Source organism: Eptesicus fuscus, chromosome 16 (assembly GCF_027574615.1).
Source record: "Eptesicus fuscus isolate TK198812 chromosome 16, DD_ASM_mEF_20220401, whole genome shotgun sequence".
Taxonomy (NCBI): Eukaryota; Metazoa; Chordata; class Mammalia; order Chiroptera; family Vespertilionidae; genus Eptesicus; species Eptesicus fuscus.
In genome coordinates, this window is record NC_072488.1 from 18,034,000 (window position 1) to 18,054,182 (window position 20,183).

The window sequence follows — 20,183 nt, forward strand, 5'->3', positions numbered from 1 at the left end:
GAGATCTCAGATGGATTGAATTTCTGATATGCTGAATTCTACCCTTATTCTCAAAATCTCCTCTGTGATTCAAAGGCAGAACATTTGAATCAATAAGTGCATGAGGCCCTTTTCTCTAATTAGAAACTCTGGCACAATCATTAAATAAAGGGTGGGGGTGGGGGGGGAGACACACAATGAAGGTAATGGGATATTCCCAAACCATGGTGATATCTGATTCTTCACCTCAGGAGTAGTTCCAAATTATAGTCTATAGCTTGGGGCCAAAGTAATTTTCATTTTTTTTCTACTCAGTGTTGTCAATCTGACACTGGGTAAGTGATGGATGACAAGGAGCATATCCGTTCACTCATTTGACAAGCATTTATCAGGTGCCAGCCAAGCTCCAGGTATTGTGTTTAGAGTACAGCAATGGAGACTCAGTCTTTGCCCTAAGAGAGCTCAAAATCGAGGGAGGAAGAGGGACAAGTCAACAGGCAATTAAGATGTCTTATGTAAGTGCTCGGACTTTTAAAGGCGCTCTGAGACTCTAGAGAAGAAGCTGTGTATCTGGGAAGGCCAAATAGAAATTGGCCAGACAATAAGGAGAAAAGAGTGTTACAAGAGGGGAGAAAACAGCATGCTCAAATCCTGAAGAGTAGAAAGAGCTTTTTAAAAAAGGAGCTAAGTATGACTGAAATATAGAGTAGGAGGTAAGTGTGTTCAGATAAGGGATGGAGGGGTAAGCAGGCACCAGATCCTGCAGATCTTTGTTACTGTGTCCAGGAATCTGGACTTCATCAGAGAGTATCTCAGTGAAGGTTACCTCGGATGGAATTAGCAGAAATCCAAGGCCAATATGCTTAAGCAATAAAGGGGATTTGGGCAGGACGTGGGGTAGCTTGCAGAATCCAAGGCAGGGACAACAGCTGGACCTCCCTGGAACTGTCCCCCAGATGTAAAGCCCTCATGAATCGGCACCTCTGCTTCTCTATGTGTATCTGCCTCACTCACTCTTTGCAGACCATGTCTCTCAGTTAATCCCAGATTTCAGGGTGTGTGTGGGGGGGAGGGTTTGAGGGGGTGGATAATCTAATTGTATCAGCCTAGCTTGACACAGTGGTTTAGTGAATAGGGTTGTGTTAGAGAAAAAAACAATCTTGGCAACAACAACAAAAAAAAAAAACACGCTTTGTACCAACACATAAAGAGAATAGAATGAGAATATAATTTATTAGTGAGTAAGCATTTCAGATTTACACGCAGGTGGAATGAAAGTGTCTACCAAGAATGTCACCCAAGTTTCTTGTATTTATTACAGTAAAATGGAAAACAAAACAATTACAATTTCTCTTATCTCCTTGAGAGATACACACACCTCGCAGTTGTCTCTGGTAAACCTAGACACCTCTGACTCCTTCTGGAGGGAATATTTACGGATCATTTTACTCTTACAGTTGACACTTCAAAATATACTTTACAAGGAGCTACTAACGGGTTTTGAGCAGAAAAGCAACAGCATAAAAGCAGGATTTAAACAAATCACTTTGGCTTCAGTGTGAAACGGACTAGGTCAGTGGTTCTCAGAGGGTGTTCCTGGACCAGCAGCATCAGCATCGCCTGGAACCTTCTGCCCCACCTACCCCAGACCCCTGAATCCAAAACTCTGGGGGGAAGAGGGAGGGCAGCAATCTGTTTTAACAAGCTCTCCAACGCCCAGTAAAATTTGAGAACTGGTGGACTAGAGAGAACCAAGATCAGGGGTGTGAACATTAGTGTGGACAGGTTCAGTGTCTCTTCAGTGTCCTCTGACCTCTTCTAGCCAGCCTCAATTTGCACCAGCACTTGTTCCAGACTAAAAGTCTTGACAACCCAGGAGACTGGAGGTAACATAACAAGGAGGCGGCGATTTGAGGGCTTGGGTCAGTGGATAATTTACTGACCCTGGCTACACATGTGGCACTGCTCTCAGCTCTTGAGGATCTGCTGTCCAAGATATGGTCCAGCCAGCTGGCAGAGCCAGATTTGAAACTCAGGTCCATGAGAGGTTCAACCCTAGACACTTTCCCCAAGGCCTCCTCCCAGTGAGCCTGGACAAAGGAATGAAATGTCTGTTGCCTGGAGGTGTTGTGGAGCGGATGCAAGTGAAAGACCACTGGAGCCCAGACCAAATTAAAATTTAGGGAGCCTTTATTAGCCGGGCGGCCGGGCGACCCGGCGACTGCTCTGCCATTCTCCACGCAGGGAGACCAGAGAGCAGCAGCGACCCTTTGTGTAGGACCGCTTTTAAGCACATTAACCACATCTGGTTTTTGCAGAACAAGTAACCCAAGACACAACAGTTTTTCCCAAGCAACGTCAGGATCATGCCAATGATGACCATGTTATTCACAAGGTCATCCTGTTCGTCAGAAAGCCGACAGTGTTCTATGAAAGAAGGCCTACGTGCTGGGAATGGGCCATGAGTCCCTATCTCAAGGCCTGGCCTAGTGTCAGCAGTGACATCTCTATCTGGGGCATAGTCCACGGCCGCTCTGAAATGCTCAAAAATTCCCACTCTCCAACAGAGGCAGATGAAGGTGTTGGATGACCAAGGGCTAACTGAATAGGAAATAAAGCAGAAGAGACGTGGGGATAAGGGAAAAGCTAGGAACCAGGATGAGATTCTTTCCTTGACTTGGCCTGAGACCATATGCCTTACCGGTGTATCTATTCTGTCTACGCATAGGATCACTGTTGTTTTAGGTAATTGTCTCTTTCTCTCCTCCCTATTTCTTCATTTTCTTGTCATCACCTCTTCCTTCCTTCCATTATTTGGTCTTCTCATGGCCCCAGTGGGGGCCCTTAGGACCCAGAAGGTAGTATATGTTGAAAATAATCCAGCGTGGGGGTTTTAAAAAGGGAAAAGCAAAGATGAAAAAAGGGATGCCTTCTTACACAGCTCTACTCCCAGTGGTATATGACCATTCATTCCAAGCTACTGTTCCGTTTTCACATACACAGTTACAATGGGTACAGTTTTACTCCATCGCATGTGGCTTATCACATCACTGTATTTTCTAAATCAAATCAAGTGTGACTGACTCCAAATTGCCGATTGTCAGGGGCGGAAAAAGTCAAATTCCAACACTACAGGACTTCCTCCTTCCCTGCCCCAGCCCCTAGATGCCTTATGCAATCTAGAACATTCAGGGAGGTCCCTGAGATCATGAAAGCCTGCCTACCATCTTAGAATAATAAAGGGGATGGGGGAGGACAAGAATAAGCCTAAATTAACGTCTTCATAAATTAACCTGTTGCATAGTCCATGGGAAAGTTTATCTCACTGAACGGAATGAGTTTTATCAAGTTTGTTTTCAGAGGTGACTTTCCAAAGCTCTCAATTTCCTGCTGCTATGGAGCCACAGATCTGACCTTCCCCAGAGGCAGCTCCATGGTGGATTCAGTCAGCATAACCCGCCCAAGCAGTTTGGAACAAATGACCAAAATGTGGCTTCATTTCTCTTGTTTGCTGAAGGCTACAAATAACGACTAAAGGGTGTAGGTGTGTTCCTAGCCCTCTGCTCCTAAGGCATCATGACACCTTATGGATCTTAAGAATTAACTTCAGTTAAGTGCAGATTACCTACGTCAGAGCCTCTCAGCACATATTGTGATAAACCCATCGAACATTTCCACGTAAATTATGCCAACCACTGACTCCAGAACAATCCCTGCATCGCGGAGTGTGCTAGAGAGGGGAAAATCTATTAAGTTGTAAAATATCCTCAGTGGCTTTTCTACTTGTAAGGAAGCCCTGGAAGAGTCCAGATGCAATGGCCTTGGTCCAAAATGGGTTCAGATGAGCTAGCGTTACACAGGTGAGAGCTGAGGTTATTAACTCCGTCCAAGGTTGGATCAGTGGACATCCAACCTTGTAGAAGATAAAATAAACGTACGCAAAGGAAAGCCTTCCTAGACCCAACTCCAAATGCCAACACACACATACAAAACTAGTTTACATGGCTCCTGTGTGTGCTACACTTTCTCTACTATGTACTTATCACGGATTATTGTAAGATCTCTTTACACAGTCTGTCTTCCTAACCACACCAAAAGCACCATGAAGATATGCTTATTGCTCATTAGATATTTATTGGATGGATGGACAAATGAACAACAAACCACTATAAACTACAGCAGGATTCATACTAGTTTCATGAAAGAGCGTCCAAGGAAGGACATAAAAAAATAAGAATTTTACAGGCAGAGGTAGATGGCAGGGCTCTCTAGGTGCACTAAGCCCAGATATCATGGGAAACACGTAGAAGTTTCCTGGGGAAACAGTGAGGGGAGTGGTTTTGTTTAAGTGTCGGGGTGTCACGGGAGATGCAGCTGGAAGGTGGGCTCAGACCTGGCAATGCCAGTCTGAGAAGCTTTGTTCTTCCCCATTTTTTCGCTCCTGACAATTGGCAGTTTGGAGTCAGTCCCACTTTATTTGATTTAGAAAATATGGTGATGTGATAAACCACATGTTAGGGGGTGGGGACTGAGAGTTTTCCAAGCAGAAAAGCTAGATGATGAAGACAACAATCAGCAAGATAAATAAAAGCAAGCTATTCTCCACGGGCAGTGAAGCTACATTCTGAAATATTTTTATTATATTTGAAGTCTGTTGAAATAGTCTTAACCTGGGGTGAAATGTACAACGTTTAATTCACATAGTTCTCTCCAATAAGTTAACCTTAATACCTTGTAAGGCAGGGAAAGATTTTTGCAATCAACCTTGAAAGGATAGATGATTCCCAGAGGTACTGCCTCAGGTATGGAGAGGCCATTGTTCTGGGACTTGGTTATTTCATGTATTGGATACTGATGAAGAGATATACAGCTCTGAGGTTATGGGATTTTGGTATAATACACATTTGGCTTCTTGAGTAGGTTCCCATATTGTTAGCTGTAGCAACTTGTAAGTAACCCGAAGGTGTGTGTGCCCTCTCTCAGACCATGAAAACAGAAGCGGATTAGCTTTCTAGCCCTCCTCCTCCCCCTCCCCTCTCCCCTTTCCCCTCCTCCTCCTCCTTCTTTTTTCATTGATTTCAGAGAGGAAGAGAGAGATCGAAACATCAATGATGAGAGAGAATCATTGACTGGCTGCCTCCTGTACACCCCTTACTGTGGATTGAGCCCGAAACCCAGGCATCTGCCCTTGACCAGAATCAAACCTGGGACCCTTCAGTCCCCAGACCTATGCTCTGTTCACTGAGCCAAACCAGTTAGGGCTCTAGCCTCTTCTGACTTGTGGGTGAAAAGGAAGGTGAACTCTCTCAGTGTTCAAGATGTTTAGTTATGTAAATTCTACCATAGCAATTCTCAGAAATAACAGGAAACCAATTAAGGAAAATTACACTAGAAGAGTTGCCTTGCAGGTATTTGGGATAAATGCACAGATGGAAATACACACAAAAAAACACATGCACACCAACACTCATCCACACAACCTATTTACAAGACATCCCCTGCATTCACCCGCTGGTGGCTGTCAGTGAGCGTCAGTCAGAAAAGCCCTGTGGCATCAGAGTAGGCAAGCAGCAGTTTACCTCCTTCTCTTCACTTATGGAAGAGGCAGCCAGGTAGAGCTGGCAAAGCTTCAGGTTTAGAGTCGGAGGATCTGAGTTCAGGTCCTGGATCTGCCACTTAATTGGTACCTGAGTTTGAACAATCAGCTTACCCCTCTGGAAAATGAGGACAGTATGCCTCTCAGGGTTCTCAAAGGGTCGAGTGAAAAAATGTGTCTGACTGTCCTTTGTAAACTAAAAGTAGGTTATTTTTAATCACAAACTTCTGCAGCTGTCCAAAAGGTATGTTGCTACAGTAAAGTTAACCTCTGTTATCCAATCACTGCTTCATCACCATCCTTCCATGACAAAAACGTTTGTTAGAAGGACTAATCTGAACAGACTTTGAAGTGCTTAATGCCTGGGCTTGGAGTTATCTGCTGAGGCAAGTGCGCTTTACCAGGTTTGTCTTTATCAGTACTTCCATCATGTGTCCTGTTTTTCCCAAACTGTTGCTTATATATATTCTTCTTGAGAAACCTTTAATGACCAAGGGAAAATACTTCTTTAACCCGCCCCCCTCCACCACCATGCTGCACATCTTCCTGGCAAAGGCTTGGCTCAGGAGAAAATGCGATACAATGTAAGAATCAGACATATCTGGGTTCAAATCCAGCCCCATCATTAACCAAAGCTGTAGTTTCATCATCTAGAGTGGTCCCATCCAGTATTAGCTTGGCCACATGGCTCCTCAGATGTCAGATTGTATCTGTGTAAATACCAATTCTATAACCTTTTGAAAGTCTGGAGCTCTCCCTGTGATTTATGGGGAATCTGAGATGTACTCCTCAGTTTTATCTACCACACCCATCCTGTGTTCCCATGGCCTTCCTGTCCAGCTCTGCCCTGTGACTCAGCTACTTTAGCAGCTCCTCAAAGAAACTTCCCTTCATTGAACATTTTATCATATTTGGAGCCTTTCAGATTTTTAAGGATCAAAAGAAGGAGTCACCTCATGGAACACAAGATCTTCCACCAGCACCTCATTACTTCCTCACCCTCTCTTCTTCACCATTTTACACACAACCTTCTCTCTCCCATTTAACAAGCCCATTTTCCAGGTAGACTCTTCATGCAGGCCCTTGGAAGCTCAGCCTCTACCCCAAGTAGGCTTGTCAAGAAATCCCTCCTGAAAAGAATACTGTGCAGCCCTGAAGATTTATGTTTTCACCACCAAGCCCATTCCCACATCAGAGTTTTTGCCCTGGCTCTTGCTTCTGTTTGGGAGATTTTCTTCCAGGCCTTTGCTGACTGACACCTTTTCATCATCAAGTAACAGTATTAGGAGATTAAGTAGAGAAGAATTCAGGAACCAAATCCTTTAAGGCCTTATAGATCACCTTAAGCAGCTTTGGCATTATCCTGAGGGCAACAGAAAGCCAATGAGGGATTTTAAGCAGGAGAATGATGAAATCTGATTACGCTGTTAAAAAGCATCACACTGGCTGTTCAATGGAGAAAGGACTGAGGCAAAGGATATGTAACATGGAAGGGAGAAGACAAGACAGGAGGCTATTTATTAGGTTAACAGTTGAGACAGGAAATGTCAGTGACTTAGACCAAGGTGGAGGTAGAGAGAAATAGCAGATCTGGAAATAAAACCAGCAGGATTTGCTAATGGATTGGTTTCATCAATCACTGGGCACACATTCTGTTGGGCAGCAAACAAAAATCCTGCCCTCATGGAGTATATATTTTAGTAGATGAGTGAACTATTAACTGGAACTGGGACACAGAAAATGTAGTATCATTTAAACACATGAAAGGAGAAAGCGTTCCAGGTGTGAGAAATGCACAAGCCAAGTCTGCAAGATAACATTCATCGAAAACTACAGGGACAGCAGTGGCACATTCCACGGAGGGGACTGTGGACTGTGGAAAGGCCTTAAGGATTCTAGAATTTTTCCTCAAGGCAGCAAAAAGCTATTGACCAAAGGTTCAAATTTGTTTGAATCAAAAGTGATCAGAGTCTGCTTAAGAAAAATGAGGGAAAATGCTTTACGACATAAGTCACTAGAAAGGAAGAATTAACATGATCTGGCCACTGAAGCTCAGGATCAAGGAGAAGAGTGCATGCATTTTCCAATTTTACTTAATGGTCATTTTTATTTTGTTAAGCTAACTTTTTGTATAAATCTCTTAAAATGGGATTTTACTCTATTTGAATACCACAGTCCAACAGAACTATTTACTATCAAAAGTGTTTATGCATAAGTGCTTTTATGTTATAATAATTCCTCCTCATTGACATCCAGGAGGCAAACTTACAATGGCCTTCTCAAATTGGTTAGGAAATGTGTTTTCCAGAAGCAATGGGCTTGCCTAGGATCATTGAAAAGATGAATGGCAAAATAAGAAGTAGCGCACACAGTCTGATTTGCCTTGCTACATCCCTGGCTGATTGCATGTGACATCCCTCAATAATGCCTCTGTTACTAGACCAGGCAGGAGACTCAATGCAGAACAGAAACATTTGCAGTTCCACCTTTAAGATCCCAATGTTGCATGAAAATAGTGGCTCAGGCAATACCCGTTTTTCCCAGGAACTCTTGGAGATCAATACAACAGACACATTATCACAATGAGTAGCTAAAGGCTATCCCACAGTTCTTACCATCTGGGTTGCAAGTGCTTCTCTTTTCCCTATGGCTGGTACCAAGAGCCACTGGGAAGGGATCCTTGGCAGATTCTGAGATGCTCCAATGTGAGCACTGTCATGAAAGTCACCTGGCCTTAAGTCAAGGTCACCTAAAGGAATCCTATGAGGGAGAAGCAGAGAAAGGTGGCCAAGGAACAGGTCTCTGTGCAAAGGCCCCAGTGAAGCAATTCTGGGCTCCCCCAGGATCTCTGTGACTTTAGCCCAGGTTCCCTCACTCCCACCAGCAACTGTCCACTCAGGAAGGATGCGAGAGTCTCAATTCTTGTTGTTTCCAAATGCTCCTGGGAGGAAACCTTTCTATGGCTTCTGAATAAGTTCTCACCTGAGGTTAGCAGCAGGGACCCTGCATTCCTAGCACCCAATTCTCTGTTTTGACATTTGTCAAATATCTTCCTGTCCCTTCAGACCTGGGAATGATACTTCTTGAGCTGCCTTAATTTTGACTTGTCGTCCCAAGAAAGGCTTATTTCTGCACTTTTGAGATAAAACCCAGAGAAGTCAAGGGAGATATGCAAGTGAACCTAAGCAACAAAAAAGAAAGAAACAAGGGAAACCTAAGCTATAAGATGGAATCGCTCAAAAGTACTCAGAGGAAATGCAAAGATAAGTCATTTCATATGGGCCTAAGGTAGAAAAATGGAAGATTATACACATCTAACAGATATTTGACCTTTAGCTATGGTTTCATTTTTCCTCCCTTTGGGATGAGCTGATCCACCAGTTTTGCTAACCCAGTTGGGTGCAGATAAAGCAGATCTTATTTAAGGTACTTCTCAGGTCTACGTGCAAACAAGACCAAACAAATGAAATTTAAAAAATGCCCCTTAAAGGAAGGGGTAGGGAATTTGATTAACAGGAAGCATAATATTCCCATGGAACATTTTCCGCCTTATCTTTTTAAACCAACTATTTCATGAGACATCCCACTGCATGTGCTATGTGCACCCGAAAGCCTTTCAGTAGGTTTAGTCATTATGTACAACTCATACAGTAAGCGTCTAGATGTAGCCATTTACTCCATTTCCGAAGATTTGGGTTGGCCTGCCAGGAGACCCAAAATCTTAGAGAGCCAAAGTTACATCCAAATTGAACCCCGGTTCATAGAGCTTGTCACCTCCTATTTCAAATAATTAAGAACCAAGAAGGAATGCTTTCCTTTTCTTTCCATCTAAGGGAGGAGGTGCATTTGGGAGTGGGGATGTGATCTATAGACAGGAGGAGAGCTGAACGCATTGAGCTACACCCAGGGATCAAACAACGAACCAGTTTAAGGAGAGACTACACACTGGCATCGTCAGCCCCTAAATTGCCTTTAAAAAAAAACAAACACAAAACTCTACGACTCAAAATAGTAAATGCAGCCTTGAGTATCAGGGTTTAAAAGAATGAAAGATAAAAAGAAAATAACTTTGGAGAGGAGGCAACCTGTGGCGGGAAGAATGAAACCACAAAACTGTTTTAAGCACAGCGCTCCGCCTCTTACGTAGACCACAAATTGTTTTAGCCTGTGATCAAACTCAGCCCCTGGGCTCCCAGGAGCAGGGCTCCCGTACTGGCCCAGCCCTGAGCGGCAGAGACTGTCAGGGCGGGGTGTTTAAGGAAAGAGTAGGCGTCCTACCGCCGGGTTCTCTCCATTCTGAGTGAGGTGCCGCTCTGCCCCACTCAGGTAGGTAAGGGTTAAGGAAACCAGTGTGCGCTTTGACTACAGCTGGAAGCCATTAGCAGCTCTGAGACCATCTCAGGAACCCAGTTAGAGGGTGGGTGGCCTGGCAGAGATCCTGACCCCGTGTACATGCATGTAATCAGACTCCTGGCACTGGGCGGGGCTTTCGTTCTACCTCCCCGCCCACTGTGGAAATCCCCTCCTCGACTGTCCAGTCCCTCCTTGCACACTTCAGCCCATTCACTGCTCATGGGGCAGCCCACTCCTCAAGGGCAAATTCTATTACTAGATAAGTTCTTCCTGGCCACTCTTGTCTACCCTTTAACTCTAACTCTGCCCTCTGGTGTCAGCACACAATGGTCCTCCTTGTGGAGACAGCTGCCACTTGCCTCCAAATTCTCTCCTTCTTAGGGCCAAACAGCCCATGTCTGCCAGCCATCCCTTCATCTGGGAGTTTCCAGACCCCCCTGAGCCTGCTTACTCCTTGAACTGTGCTCACGTTCCAGAGTCCCCTCTGAAGAATGGGCCCAGAGCGGGAAACAGTCCCAGCTCGAAGGGCATCGGTATAGTGTCATCGAGGAGACCTTTTCCCTCGGGAGTTTGAGAGGTAAATTTTTCCAGGGAAGATGCAGTCGCACTTCCTTGTAGGTCCTGCCATTAGAGCCTCTCCCCACCGCACCCCTAGCAAGCTTTTAGCTCCAGAAGACTGGCCTACTCCCCTGGACAGCACTAGCCTGGCAACTGCAGTCAGAGCCAAAAAAGGAGGGAGGGGGATGAACGAGCTTCTCCTGGGTGCTCAGCAGGGAGCTCCTAGCTTCCCACCAAGTGTGAAGGCAGATGAGGAAAGATCACTCCCATCTTGACCACGGATCAATTAATTGATTGCCCAGATAAACACAGGACTGAGCTTTTTGCTTTTGCTCTCGGCAGTTAAATGCAACGGATGGCGTTTGTTGTTTGTCTGGTCTGAGGGATGTCCTAATTAATTACATCTTTGCTTTCATTACATGGAGGGGACCTAGGGTCAGCCCAGGCTCTGGCTCTTCATGATTAACTAAATGAATAGTTATGACCTGACAGAGTCACCCCATATAAGCTGATAGCACAGGGTGTAATTTTGACCTATTTTATATTCTCAGCTGTGCCTCAGATCAACTGTGATGTCAAAGCTGGGAAGATCATCCATCCCGAGTTCATCGTGAAATGCCCGGCAGGATGCCAAGACCCCAAGTACCACGTGTACGGCACGAACGTCTACGCTTCCTACTCCAGCGTGTGCGCCGCTGCGGTTCACAGGTGGGTAGCATGGAGCTAGTTAACAGCTAGCAATCAGGGTGTGGGCGGGGAGCCAGGGCAGGGTTGCCTGATGTAGCAAACAAAAATGTACAGATGTAACTGAGCACCCTGGATTTCATCTGGCCCCCTTACCCCAGAGGATTCCGCAGGAGCCGCGGGTGGTCCTGGATCTCCTTTCCCAGTGCTCTGTGGATAGCAGGGCTCCCTCCTCTGTACACCTCAATGGAGGCGGGGGAAGAGCCTACTCTTTCACATTCCTGACAAGGACACCAAAGTTCTTGATGATGTAAATACCTGTGTGTGCTGAGCAAGGAGATACTAGGGATGAGACTAAGGCAGGCCCAGACGTTTGGAGAAGAAATGTCCCAGCCATGGTGATGCCTGAGACCGTGGGACAGGAAGAGTGAGGAGGAGGGGGTGGTGGCACTGCGTGGTCAGCTGTTGGTTTGAGACCAGGCAGGAGGACAGGAGGCATGGCATGCTTTGGCCTAAGTCACTGCCTAAAGGAGGAGAGGCAAAGGTGACCCTCACAGAATCCTCATACAACACAGGAAACGTATACTTACTGAATATCTTTTTATATAGATTATTTTTTATTGATTTCAGAGAGGCAAGGAGAGGGAGAAAGAGAGAGAGATAGAAACATCAATGACGAGAAAGAAACCATTGATCGGCTGCCTCCTGCACACCCCCTACTGGGGATCAAGCCCGTAACCTGGGCATGTGCCCTTGAACAGAATCGAATGCGCAGGCCGACGCTTTATCCACTGAGCCGAACTGGCTAGGGCTTTACTTAATATCTTTGATAATAAGGTTAATGTGTATGTGTCAAGCACCCCACCTATGTTATCTTATTTAAACCTCACCATTGCCCTATGCGGTATCTACTATGATTAACCACACCCTAAGGATGAAGAGAAGTTGAAGAGCCACACTATTAAAATTTAGTGGCAGATGGGGACTCGAAGCCACGTCGGTGCCTGCACTCCTACCCACCACAGGCCCTGCTGTGAGACGTGGCTCCTGACTCAAGGCATGGACACTGGATACTGGATGGAGTGTCTGAATTATTCAGGCTTCTGGTATCTTTTCCCTTTCCTTCCTGGCACACCAGTTGGTTGATTGTTCAGTGTACCTCTCCAGAGAAAGGGGAGAAGATGTAAAATGCATTTCCCTTCAAGGTATGTAGCCAGTAGCTTCTCTGAAATTGGAAAAGCAGTAAGAAAAGAAAAAAATCTACGTATAAAAACAGTTGGAAGAATTACTAGGAGATTTTGTTGGCCGTACTCCTCTTTTCCCCATCACTGCAGAGAGATAAGGAATTAACCGATCGTTCAATGTGACAGGACTATGGAGGCTCTGTTAGAGACAAGTAGAGGAATATTAAAGAAAAACAACACCAAATGCTGTTTCGTAACTCCAGACTATGGAATAAAAATATTTTGCTTTCACTCTGAAGTCAATTTCATGCCAAAAGAGGTATGTAAAGATTTATATACACACCTGAACGTGCATGAACACACACGTGCATGCCTCCCAAACATACCCACACGCGTGTGCACGCTCACATTCATCTCTCACGCCCATGGGCGTGCCCACAGCTCCACCACATCAGCTCTCTCCCGTCTGCGTCTGTGTAGACACTGACCTCTGTTGCAGAGGCTGAGCCTGTCTTAAGGTGCCTGTATTTTTCCAACTGTGATCTGAGATGGCTGGCACTGGTTTCTGCTGACCACTCCGGCACTCTCTTGCCTTTCCATGTTTCCTATGCAGGACAGAGCCATGCGAGTTAATGTGACCTCACCAAAGATGTCATCAGAAGGGCAGTAATCCTTTGCACTGTAATTCTCGCCTTTTAGCATCATCTCAACCCTAAGAGGCTGCTACTAGCATCCCCATTTGTTAGAAGAGGAACTGAAGCATAGGGAAGTTCATTAAATTGCTAGTTAGTTGCACATTAAGGATTAGAAGTCATGTCCACAACTTCCAGCCCAGAGCCCAGGGGATACACTTCAGGCTCTGTCCTTCCTCCAGGATCTCCTGTGGTGGCCAAGTGTCTGGTGCATTCGCCTCCCTGGACTGCTGTTGCCTCCTGTAGTTTACAGACCACTGACCTCCCAGGATCTGCCCTTCTCTGGGAGAATGTCCCTACCCTCCAGTTAAGTCCACAAGATGGGGCTCACTCTCTTCTACAACCTGAGCATCTCATGGGAGCCCCTCATGGGAGCACAATAGGTCTACACCTTGCACCCCTCCCTGAGTCTGGGTTTTCAATCTTACGTACGTTCACAAGTCCATCGTGAGAACCCTGGAGGCCTCCACAGGCCTTTCCAACAGCCCGAGGAAAGCACAGCACGGCCCCCTCCCTCACTCTGAGTGGCAGCTGCAGGGAGTGCACACACACACTTCCACCATACAATGGAATATAAATCCAAGAGCAGAATAATTTCTCTGGGGGAAAATAAAAAGCCATAAGTTATTTTTATTTCCCCCATTAATTATGAGTAAAGGGACCACAGGATAATTTCTTTTAATAATTAGAAGTTTCCGGATACACCACTGGTATGCTGATAAATGTTTTAACCACCGGGTCTCCAAAAAGGTTGGGGTTGTTGATTTACCGATTTGAGTGGTATAAATACTCCCATCATGTCTGATTTCAAGCTACTGATGTGAAATGAACCAGCTCCCACAATCCTGAAGCTTACCAGTTGGCTTTGGGAAGCAGAGCCCACACACCACTGACAGGCCTTCTAATACAGAAGCAAGAAACCTGGTCCTTCCCAAACGAGAATTTCCAGTCTTGCTGGGAGACCAAATGAACTCAGAGTCTCAACTGGGAGACAGGATGTCAGGTGTTGCTAGGAAGGGGCCTAGGGAAGTCATGTCAATCTCGGTGGGGAAGGTGGTGTTAGGGATCCAGTGAGGCAGAAGTGGGAGCCAGGTTCTCAGAGCAAACATTGCAGCTTGGACTGAGACACGTGAGAGAGAACCAGGGTCTGTCGGGAGCTGAGACCAGCCCTGCTGCAGCTGGGAGAAGTGAGGTAACGGATTTTGAGCGCTCCTGAGAGAAGAGATAGCAGGGTTGCCAGGACATGAAGAGTTAGCGCCAGGAGGTACCTGTGCTTTTGAACCCAAGAGGCCACTGTGACCAGTGGGACAGACCCAGGATTCCAGGTCACTTAGACCTGGATTCAAATCCTTGCCTTGAAATTTACTAGTTAACCTGGAGTCACTCAACCTCTAAATCTGTTTCTATGATCTGGGAATAACACATTCAATCCACTCCACAACTCATAGGTTTGCTGAGGGACCCAGGGAGACACCATAGATGGCAGCTATTTTCAACCTTTTTCATCTCCTGGCACACATAAACTAATTACTAAAATTCTGCGGCACACCAAAGAATCTATTTTTTTCCAATCTGACAAAAAAAATTAGGTATAATTTTGATTCATTCACACCAGATACCTATTGTTGTGTTGGCTGTTGTCATTTTTTTTCTTGACAATCTAAGCGAAAAGAGGTCAGTGCCCCTGACTAAATAGTCAGGTTTTGGATGTTTTAAAAATTCTTGCAGCGCACTGGTTGAAAATCGCTGATATATGGGGATGATTTTAAAGCAATTTAGTGCTGTAAATGCCAAGTATTATTATCACTTTCTTTTCTTCTGGGTCATGAAGTTGAGTAGTGAACGCTGTTGACTCCCATAAGGTGGGTGAGCAAGAAATGGCAACCGCTATTCCAGGAGGGAAGGAAGGCTGTTGATAAACACAAACCTAAGTACCTTTTAGCTCCCCTGTGCCATAAATTACAGATACCCCAAGAGCCATTTTACCCTCGGGGCCAGGGGACGACAATCCTACCTAATAAAAGAGAAACATGCAAATTGACCGTACCTTCGCTACGCCCACAGCCAATCAGAGCGAACAAGATGGCGGTTAATTTGCATATGTGGGCGCTGAGCGGCCTGGGTCCCAGAAACATCCTCCGGACCCAGGCCTCTCCTAGCCTATAGGCCCGTGCTTAGGTCCTGAGCGGCAGGGGTCCCAGAATGCCCCCTGGCCACTCGAAGCCTATGGGTGCAGGCCCCAAGCCGCCTGGCAGGCGGAACATCCCCGCTCCCAGGGGCTTGCAAAGGCTTGCGCACAAAGCAGCGGTTTGGGGCCACGCCCCCAGCCAGGCGCCCACGACTGGGGGCTGGCTACTGGCCTCTGGGGTGTGCCGAGACCCTGGCAGCCACTGCTGTGTGCTATCCAGGGTCCCTGCAAGCCTCGAGCCTGGGGCCCATGGTGGGGCTGGCTGCTGGCCTCGGGGCGTTTGGAGATGGGGATGTTCCCGCCCCACCCCAGAGGCTTTCCAAGCTCCAGCACCAAGTGGCGGTTTGTTTCCACGCCCCCAGCCCAGCGCCCTCCACAGGGGGATGGCTGCTGGCCTCTGGGGTGTGCGGAGACCCCGGCAGCCACCACCACGTGGCAGGGACACGCCCCTAGCCCAGTGGACACAACCCAGGGGCTGCATGAGCTGCAGAGGATACACCTTTTTAAAATATATATTTTATTGATTTTGTTTACAGAGAAGAGGGGAGAGGGATAGACAGTCAGAAATATCAATGAGAAACATTGATTAGCTGCCTCCTGCACACTCCCCACTGGAGATGTGCCTCCAACCAAGGTACATGCCCTTAACAGGAATCAAACCTGGGACCCTTCAGTCTGCAGGCCCACGGTCTATCCACTGAGCCAAACCAGTTTGAGAGTAAATACCTTTTCTGACAACTCATTGGCTAAGCTCCCTGTAGGCCGCCACTTGCAGTGTTCTTGGTAATTTGGATTATAAGAATCCAAGAAGGTGATCTAGGGTTTTTCCACCACACTCCTGGAGGAAAAAATGAAGGTCCCTTGAGGGGTCCCAGATTGGAGAGACTGCAGGCTGGGCTGAGGGACAACACCCCCCCGCCCCCGCTCCCCGCCGTGCACGAATTGCGTGCACTGGGCCTCTAGTGTGAAAATGATATTCAGAAACCAGAACTGAGCGTCTGCCTCACACAGGAGGAAAGGGGTAGCAATGTCAGTTACGCCGTGTCAGGATCCAAAACCTTCAAAACCTAGAAAGTAAAACAATTCCTTGTGTTTGAGGACTCTTTTAAAGAGCTTAACTTAGCTACACACCTTCCAGGCCCAAAATAAAAGGAATAATTTACTTTTAAAAACATCATAGCACACCCTTTGAAATAACTGGATTCATTCTGTGATGTCACACAACGAAATTGGAAATTGTCAGGAAAGGGGTTTTACTTAAAAGAACAAATGGGGCCCTAGCCAGTGTGGCTAATTGGTTAGAGTGTCGGCTTGCGCATGGAAAGGGTTGTGGGTTCAATTCACAGTCAATGGCATGTACCTGGATTGCAGGTTAGATCCCGGCCTGGTGTGTGTGCAGAATTTAAAACATCCAAAACCTGACTATTTAGTCAGGAGCACTGACCTCTTTTCCCTTAGACTGTCAAATAAAAAAATGACAACAGCCAACACAATAGGTGTCTGATATCTCTCTCACATCCATGTTTTTCTTTCTGCCCCCTCCCTCCCTTCCTTCCACTCTCTAAAAATCAATAGAAAAAGATCTACAGGTGAGGATTAACAACATCAAAAAGAAAGAACTAGTGGGAATGAGTAAACCAGGGAAAAGAAATTTGAGGCGTGGTGGCAAAGAGAAATTCCTGACTGAACAATCAGGTCCTATAATGAGAAAAAGAAGGACATCAGAGCTGGGAGGTGGATGCTGGGCCATGTGAAGTAAGCTCGGTTCTTGGGGGGGTGGGCTGCAGGTCAAGGTGACCCTTTTCTTAATCTCACTGCTTTCCTATCTCTAAACAAAGAGAGAGGCTGGTTTGGTATTCTGTTGGTCACATCAAACAATATTTATTCTGTTCTTTCTTCAAAAAATTTCCTTTCACTTCACAGTGGCTTGCTCGATAATTCAGGAGGGAAAGTACTTGTTCAGAAAGTAGCTGGCCAGTCTGGCTACAGAGGGAGTTATTCCAATGGCGTCCAGTCCTTATCCCTACCCCGGTGGAGAGAATCCTTCGTCGTCTCAGGTACGCCTTCACTCCGGGGGGACGCTGCTAACACGGGTGCTTGGGTTAAGTAACCTCTTGGGACAAAATGTGCTCTTTCCAATGTGCTGTTAGTTTTAATTCATGGCCCACCTCATTGCATAAAACCTGAAGGATTAGTTCTTCTCATAATTAGGATCATGAAACAATGAATTATAATTACAGTGATAAATCACTGCAGTCTGGAAATATTGAAAGGCTCCAATTACTCATGTTAAACACACTGCAGCTATCTGTAAGCCCAATCAAACTTTTTAATTAAGTGAATTACATTTAATAACTTGGGTGTTTTTTTTAACTATTCCTTTTGTTAGGCCAAATGAGTCTCAGATCTAGAACCTTATTCCTAGAGATTTCTGTTAAATGAACAGATAGGGACATGGGCTCTTAAAGAACTGAGCAACAATTTTATTTGAGATTTATTTTTATTTAATAATTGTTGCACTAGTCAATCAGTTTTCACTATCTAGCTCTTTTGGATTTTTGTAGAAAATCATTTTCACTTTTCTCCCCTTTTCCAAAGAGGTAATGTCAGTGAGCTAGTGACTAGTACGATTTCACAGTGAAAAGGTAAGCAAGTATATTTGTACTATAATGATCCCCCCCCCTTTCATTATATTTGTGAATTTTCCCAACCTAACCTTTTTAAAAAAATATTCTTATTGATTTCAGAGAGGAAGGGAGAGGGAGAGAGATATATAAACATCAATGATGAAAGAGAGAATCATTGATCGGCTGCCTCCCACACGCCCCCCGCACGACTAATGCCGGTGGTCTTGAAGGGTTCTGGAAACCTAGAGAAGGGGCTGTGCATAAATTAAACAAGAGTCCAGAGACAAAACATAATTTAGAAAGGCATTTGGGGGGGGGGGGGGTGGGGGCAGAGGAGCTTGGCTAAAGATTAAGACCAAGTTCTCCTCATCTCAGGACCCCTTGCTTTTTATTAACACAATTTGTCCTAAGGCAAGGTGGAGATATACACATCAAAGAGTAGGGTTAGGTACAGAATCCATTGTCAGAATGGGGAATTGCCTTTGGCTGTTCAGGTGTTTGGCCAACAGGAAGCAATAACATGTAGATTAAGATGCCCTGAGCTGTCTGGAAGCAAGCAATCAATTTATGCATCCCTTTCAGGTTTGGGGAAATGCCTTTAGCCATTCCCAACAGGTGATAACATATGTGACTCAGCCCTGTTGAATCCCCAAGTTCCATCAACCTTTCGATGAAACTCTTGCAATTATGACATGCTGGAACTGGCTTCTGGCGCACGACCTCCTGGTTCATAGATCAATGCTCAACCACTGAGCCATGCCAGTCGGGCACCAATCTAACCTTTCATTTTGAATTTTTTTTAATTTACAGAAAAATTCAAAGAATAATACAATGAATATCTAGATCCCCTTTACCCAGATTCACCAATTGTGAATAAGTTGCTATATTTGCTTTATCTGTTTGTCTGCCTATCATCTACCTGTATTTTGTCTAAACCAGGCAGGCATCATGACACTTGATCTTCAACACTCAACTTGCAAGAGCAAGAACATTTTCCTAAATAACCAATACCATATCTGAAAAATTAGCATTGATACAATATTATCTAATAAATAGTTTCTATTAAATTGTATCCAATTATCCTAAAATAGTCTTCATAATAATTTCTTCCTTTTTTTGGATCAACAATCCAAAGATCATCCATTGCATTTAGTTGTCATGTCTATTTGGTGTCCTTCAATCTAGAACTATCTCAACACATTACCTTTTTGGTCATGAACAGCAATGACATTTTTGAAGTCCCAGCCAGTTGTCTAGTAGTATGTCTCACAATCTGGACCATAAACATCTCCAATTGTTTCCTCCTGATTGAATTCAGGTTAAATATTTTGGCAAGGATACGATACAGGTAGCACCATAGCATATCCATTATGTCCTATCACAATGACCTTATCAGAAGGCACATAATGGCAATGCGGCCAGTTGTTGGTGAGGCTAAATTTGATTAATTGGATATGTTACCTTCCCTTTCCATGCTGAAAATACCTCGTAATTAATAAGCAATCTGCAGGGTGATACTTTGAAACAGCATGAATAGCTTGTTTCCCAACAAATCACTCAGTGGTGTAAACATCTATTGATCCTTGCTGCAGCAAGAATTATATTAGTAATTATAGTTGTTCTAATTCTGTCATTTCTTTCACATGCATTAGCTAGTATTTTTATAGAAAGAACAACCTCCCTCCCCCTGCTGCACACTTAGGATACAAATTAGACTGCTTCCTAAGTCAGAGAGTAGAAAGTCATCAACCATAGTACTATGAGGTCTGCCTTGTAACAAAGAATTCAGAATAGGGGCCTTATGAAAATGCTATGTCTAGAATACAAATTTGTTGAGTATGGAGAGAAATATAATCTCCACATAGGTGTTTACCAAGGAGCTCCTGGCTAAATAAGAGTATTTTGAACTAAAGTATTTAGCCTGCAATCCAAGAATCCCAATAGAGGTTTAAAAGAAAAATTAATTCCATGAGCATATCAATCTGCTGAGATTATTCCCTATAAATCTCAACTTCCACATCCCCTCATTCCATCTCCTGACATATAACCGAAAACCCTTTTGGCCAATGATAATAAACACTTGTGCTTCTGCAATGGCTAGAAGTGTCTTTCTTTTTTAAATATATTTTTATTGATTTCAGAGAGGAAGGGAGAGGGAGAGAGAAAGAAACATCAATGATGAGAGAGAATCAATGATCGGCTGCCTCCTGCACGCCCCACACTGGGGACTGAGCCCGCAACCTGAGCGCATGCCCTGACCAGGAATCGCACTGTGACCTCCTGGTTCATAGGTCGATGCTCAACCACTGAGCCATGCTGGCA

General features: G+C 45.1%; 1 protein-coding gene across 1 annotated transcript in view; it reads left to right on the top strand.

The window, feature by feature from the left end:
* VIT (vitrin) overlaps window positions 1-20,183 on the top strand; it is a 92,556-nt gene that overhangs the window by 28,790 nt on the left and 43,583 nt on the right. The window contains exons 4-5 of the mRNA XM_008162245.3: window positions 11,038-11,194; window positions 17,158-17,291. Of these exons, the coding sequence (XP_008160467.2) occupies window positions 11,038-11,194; window positions 17,158-17,291 (291 nt within the window). The remainder of the gene's footprint in view (window positions 1-11,037; window positions 11,195-17,157; window positions 17,292-20,183) is intronic.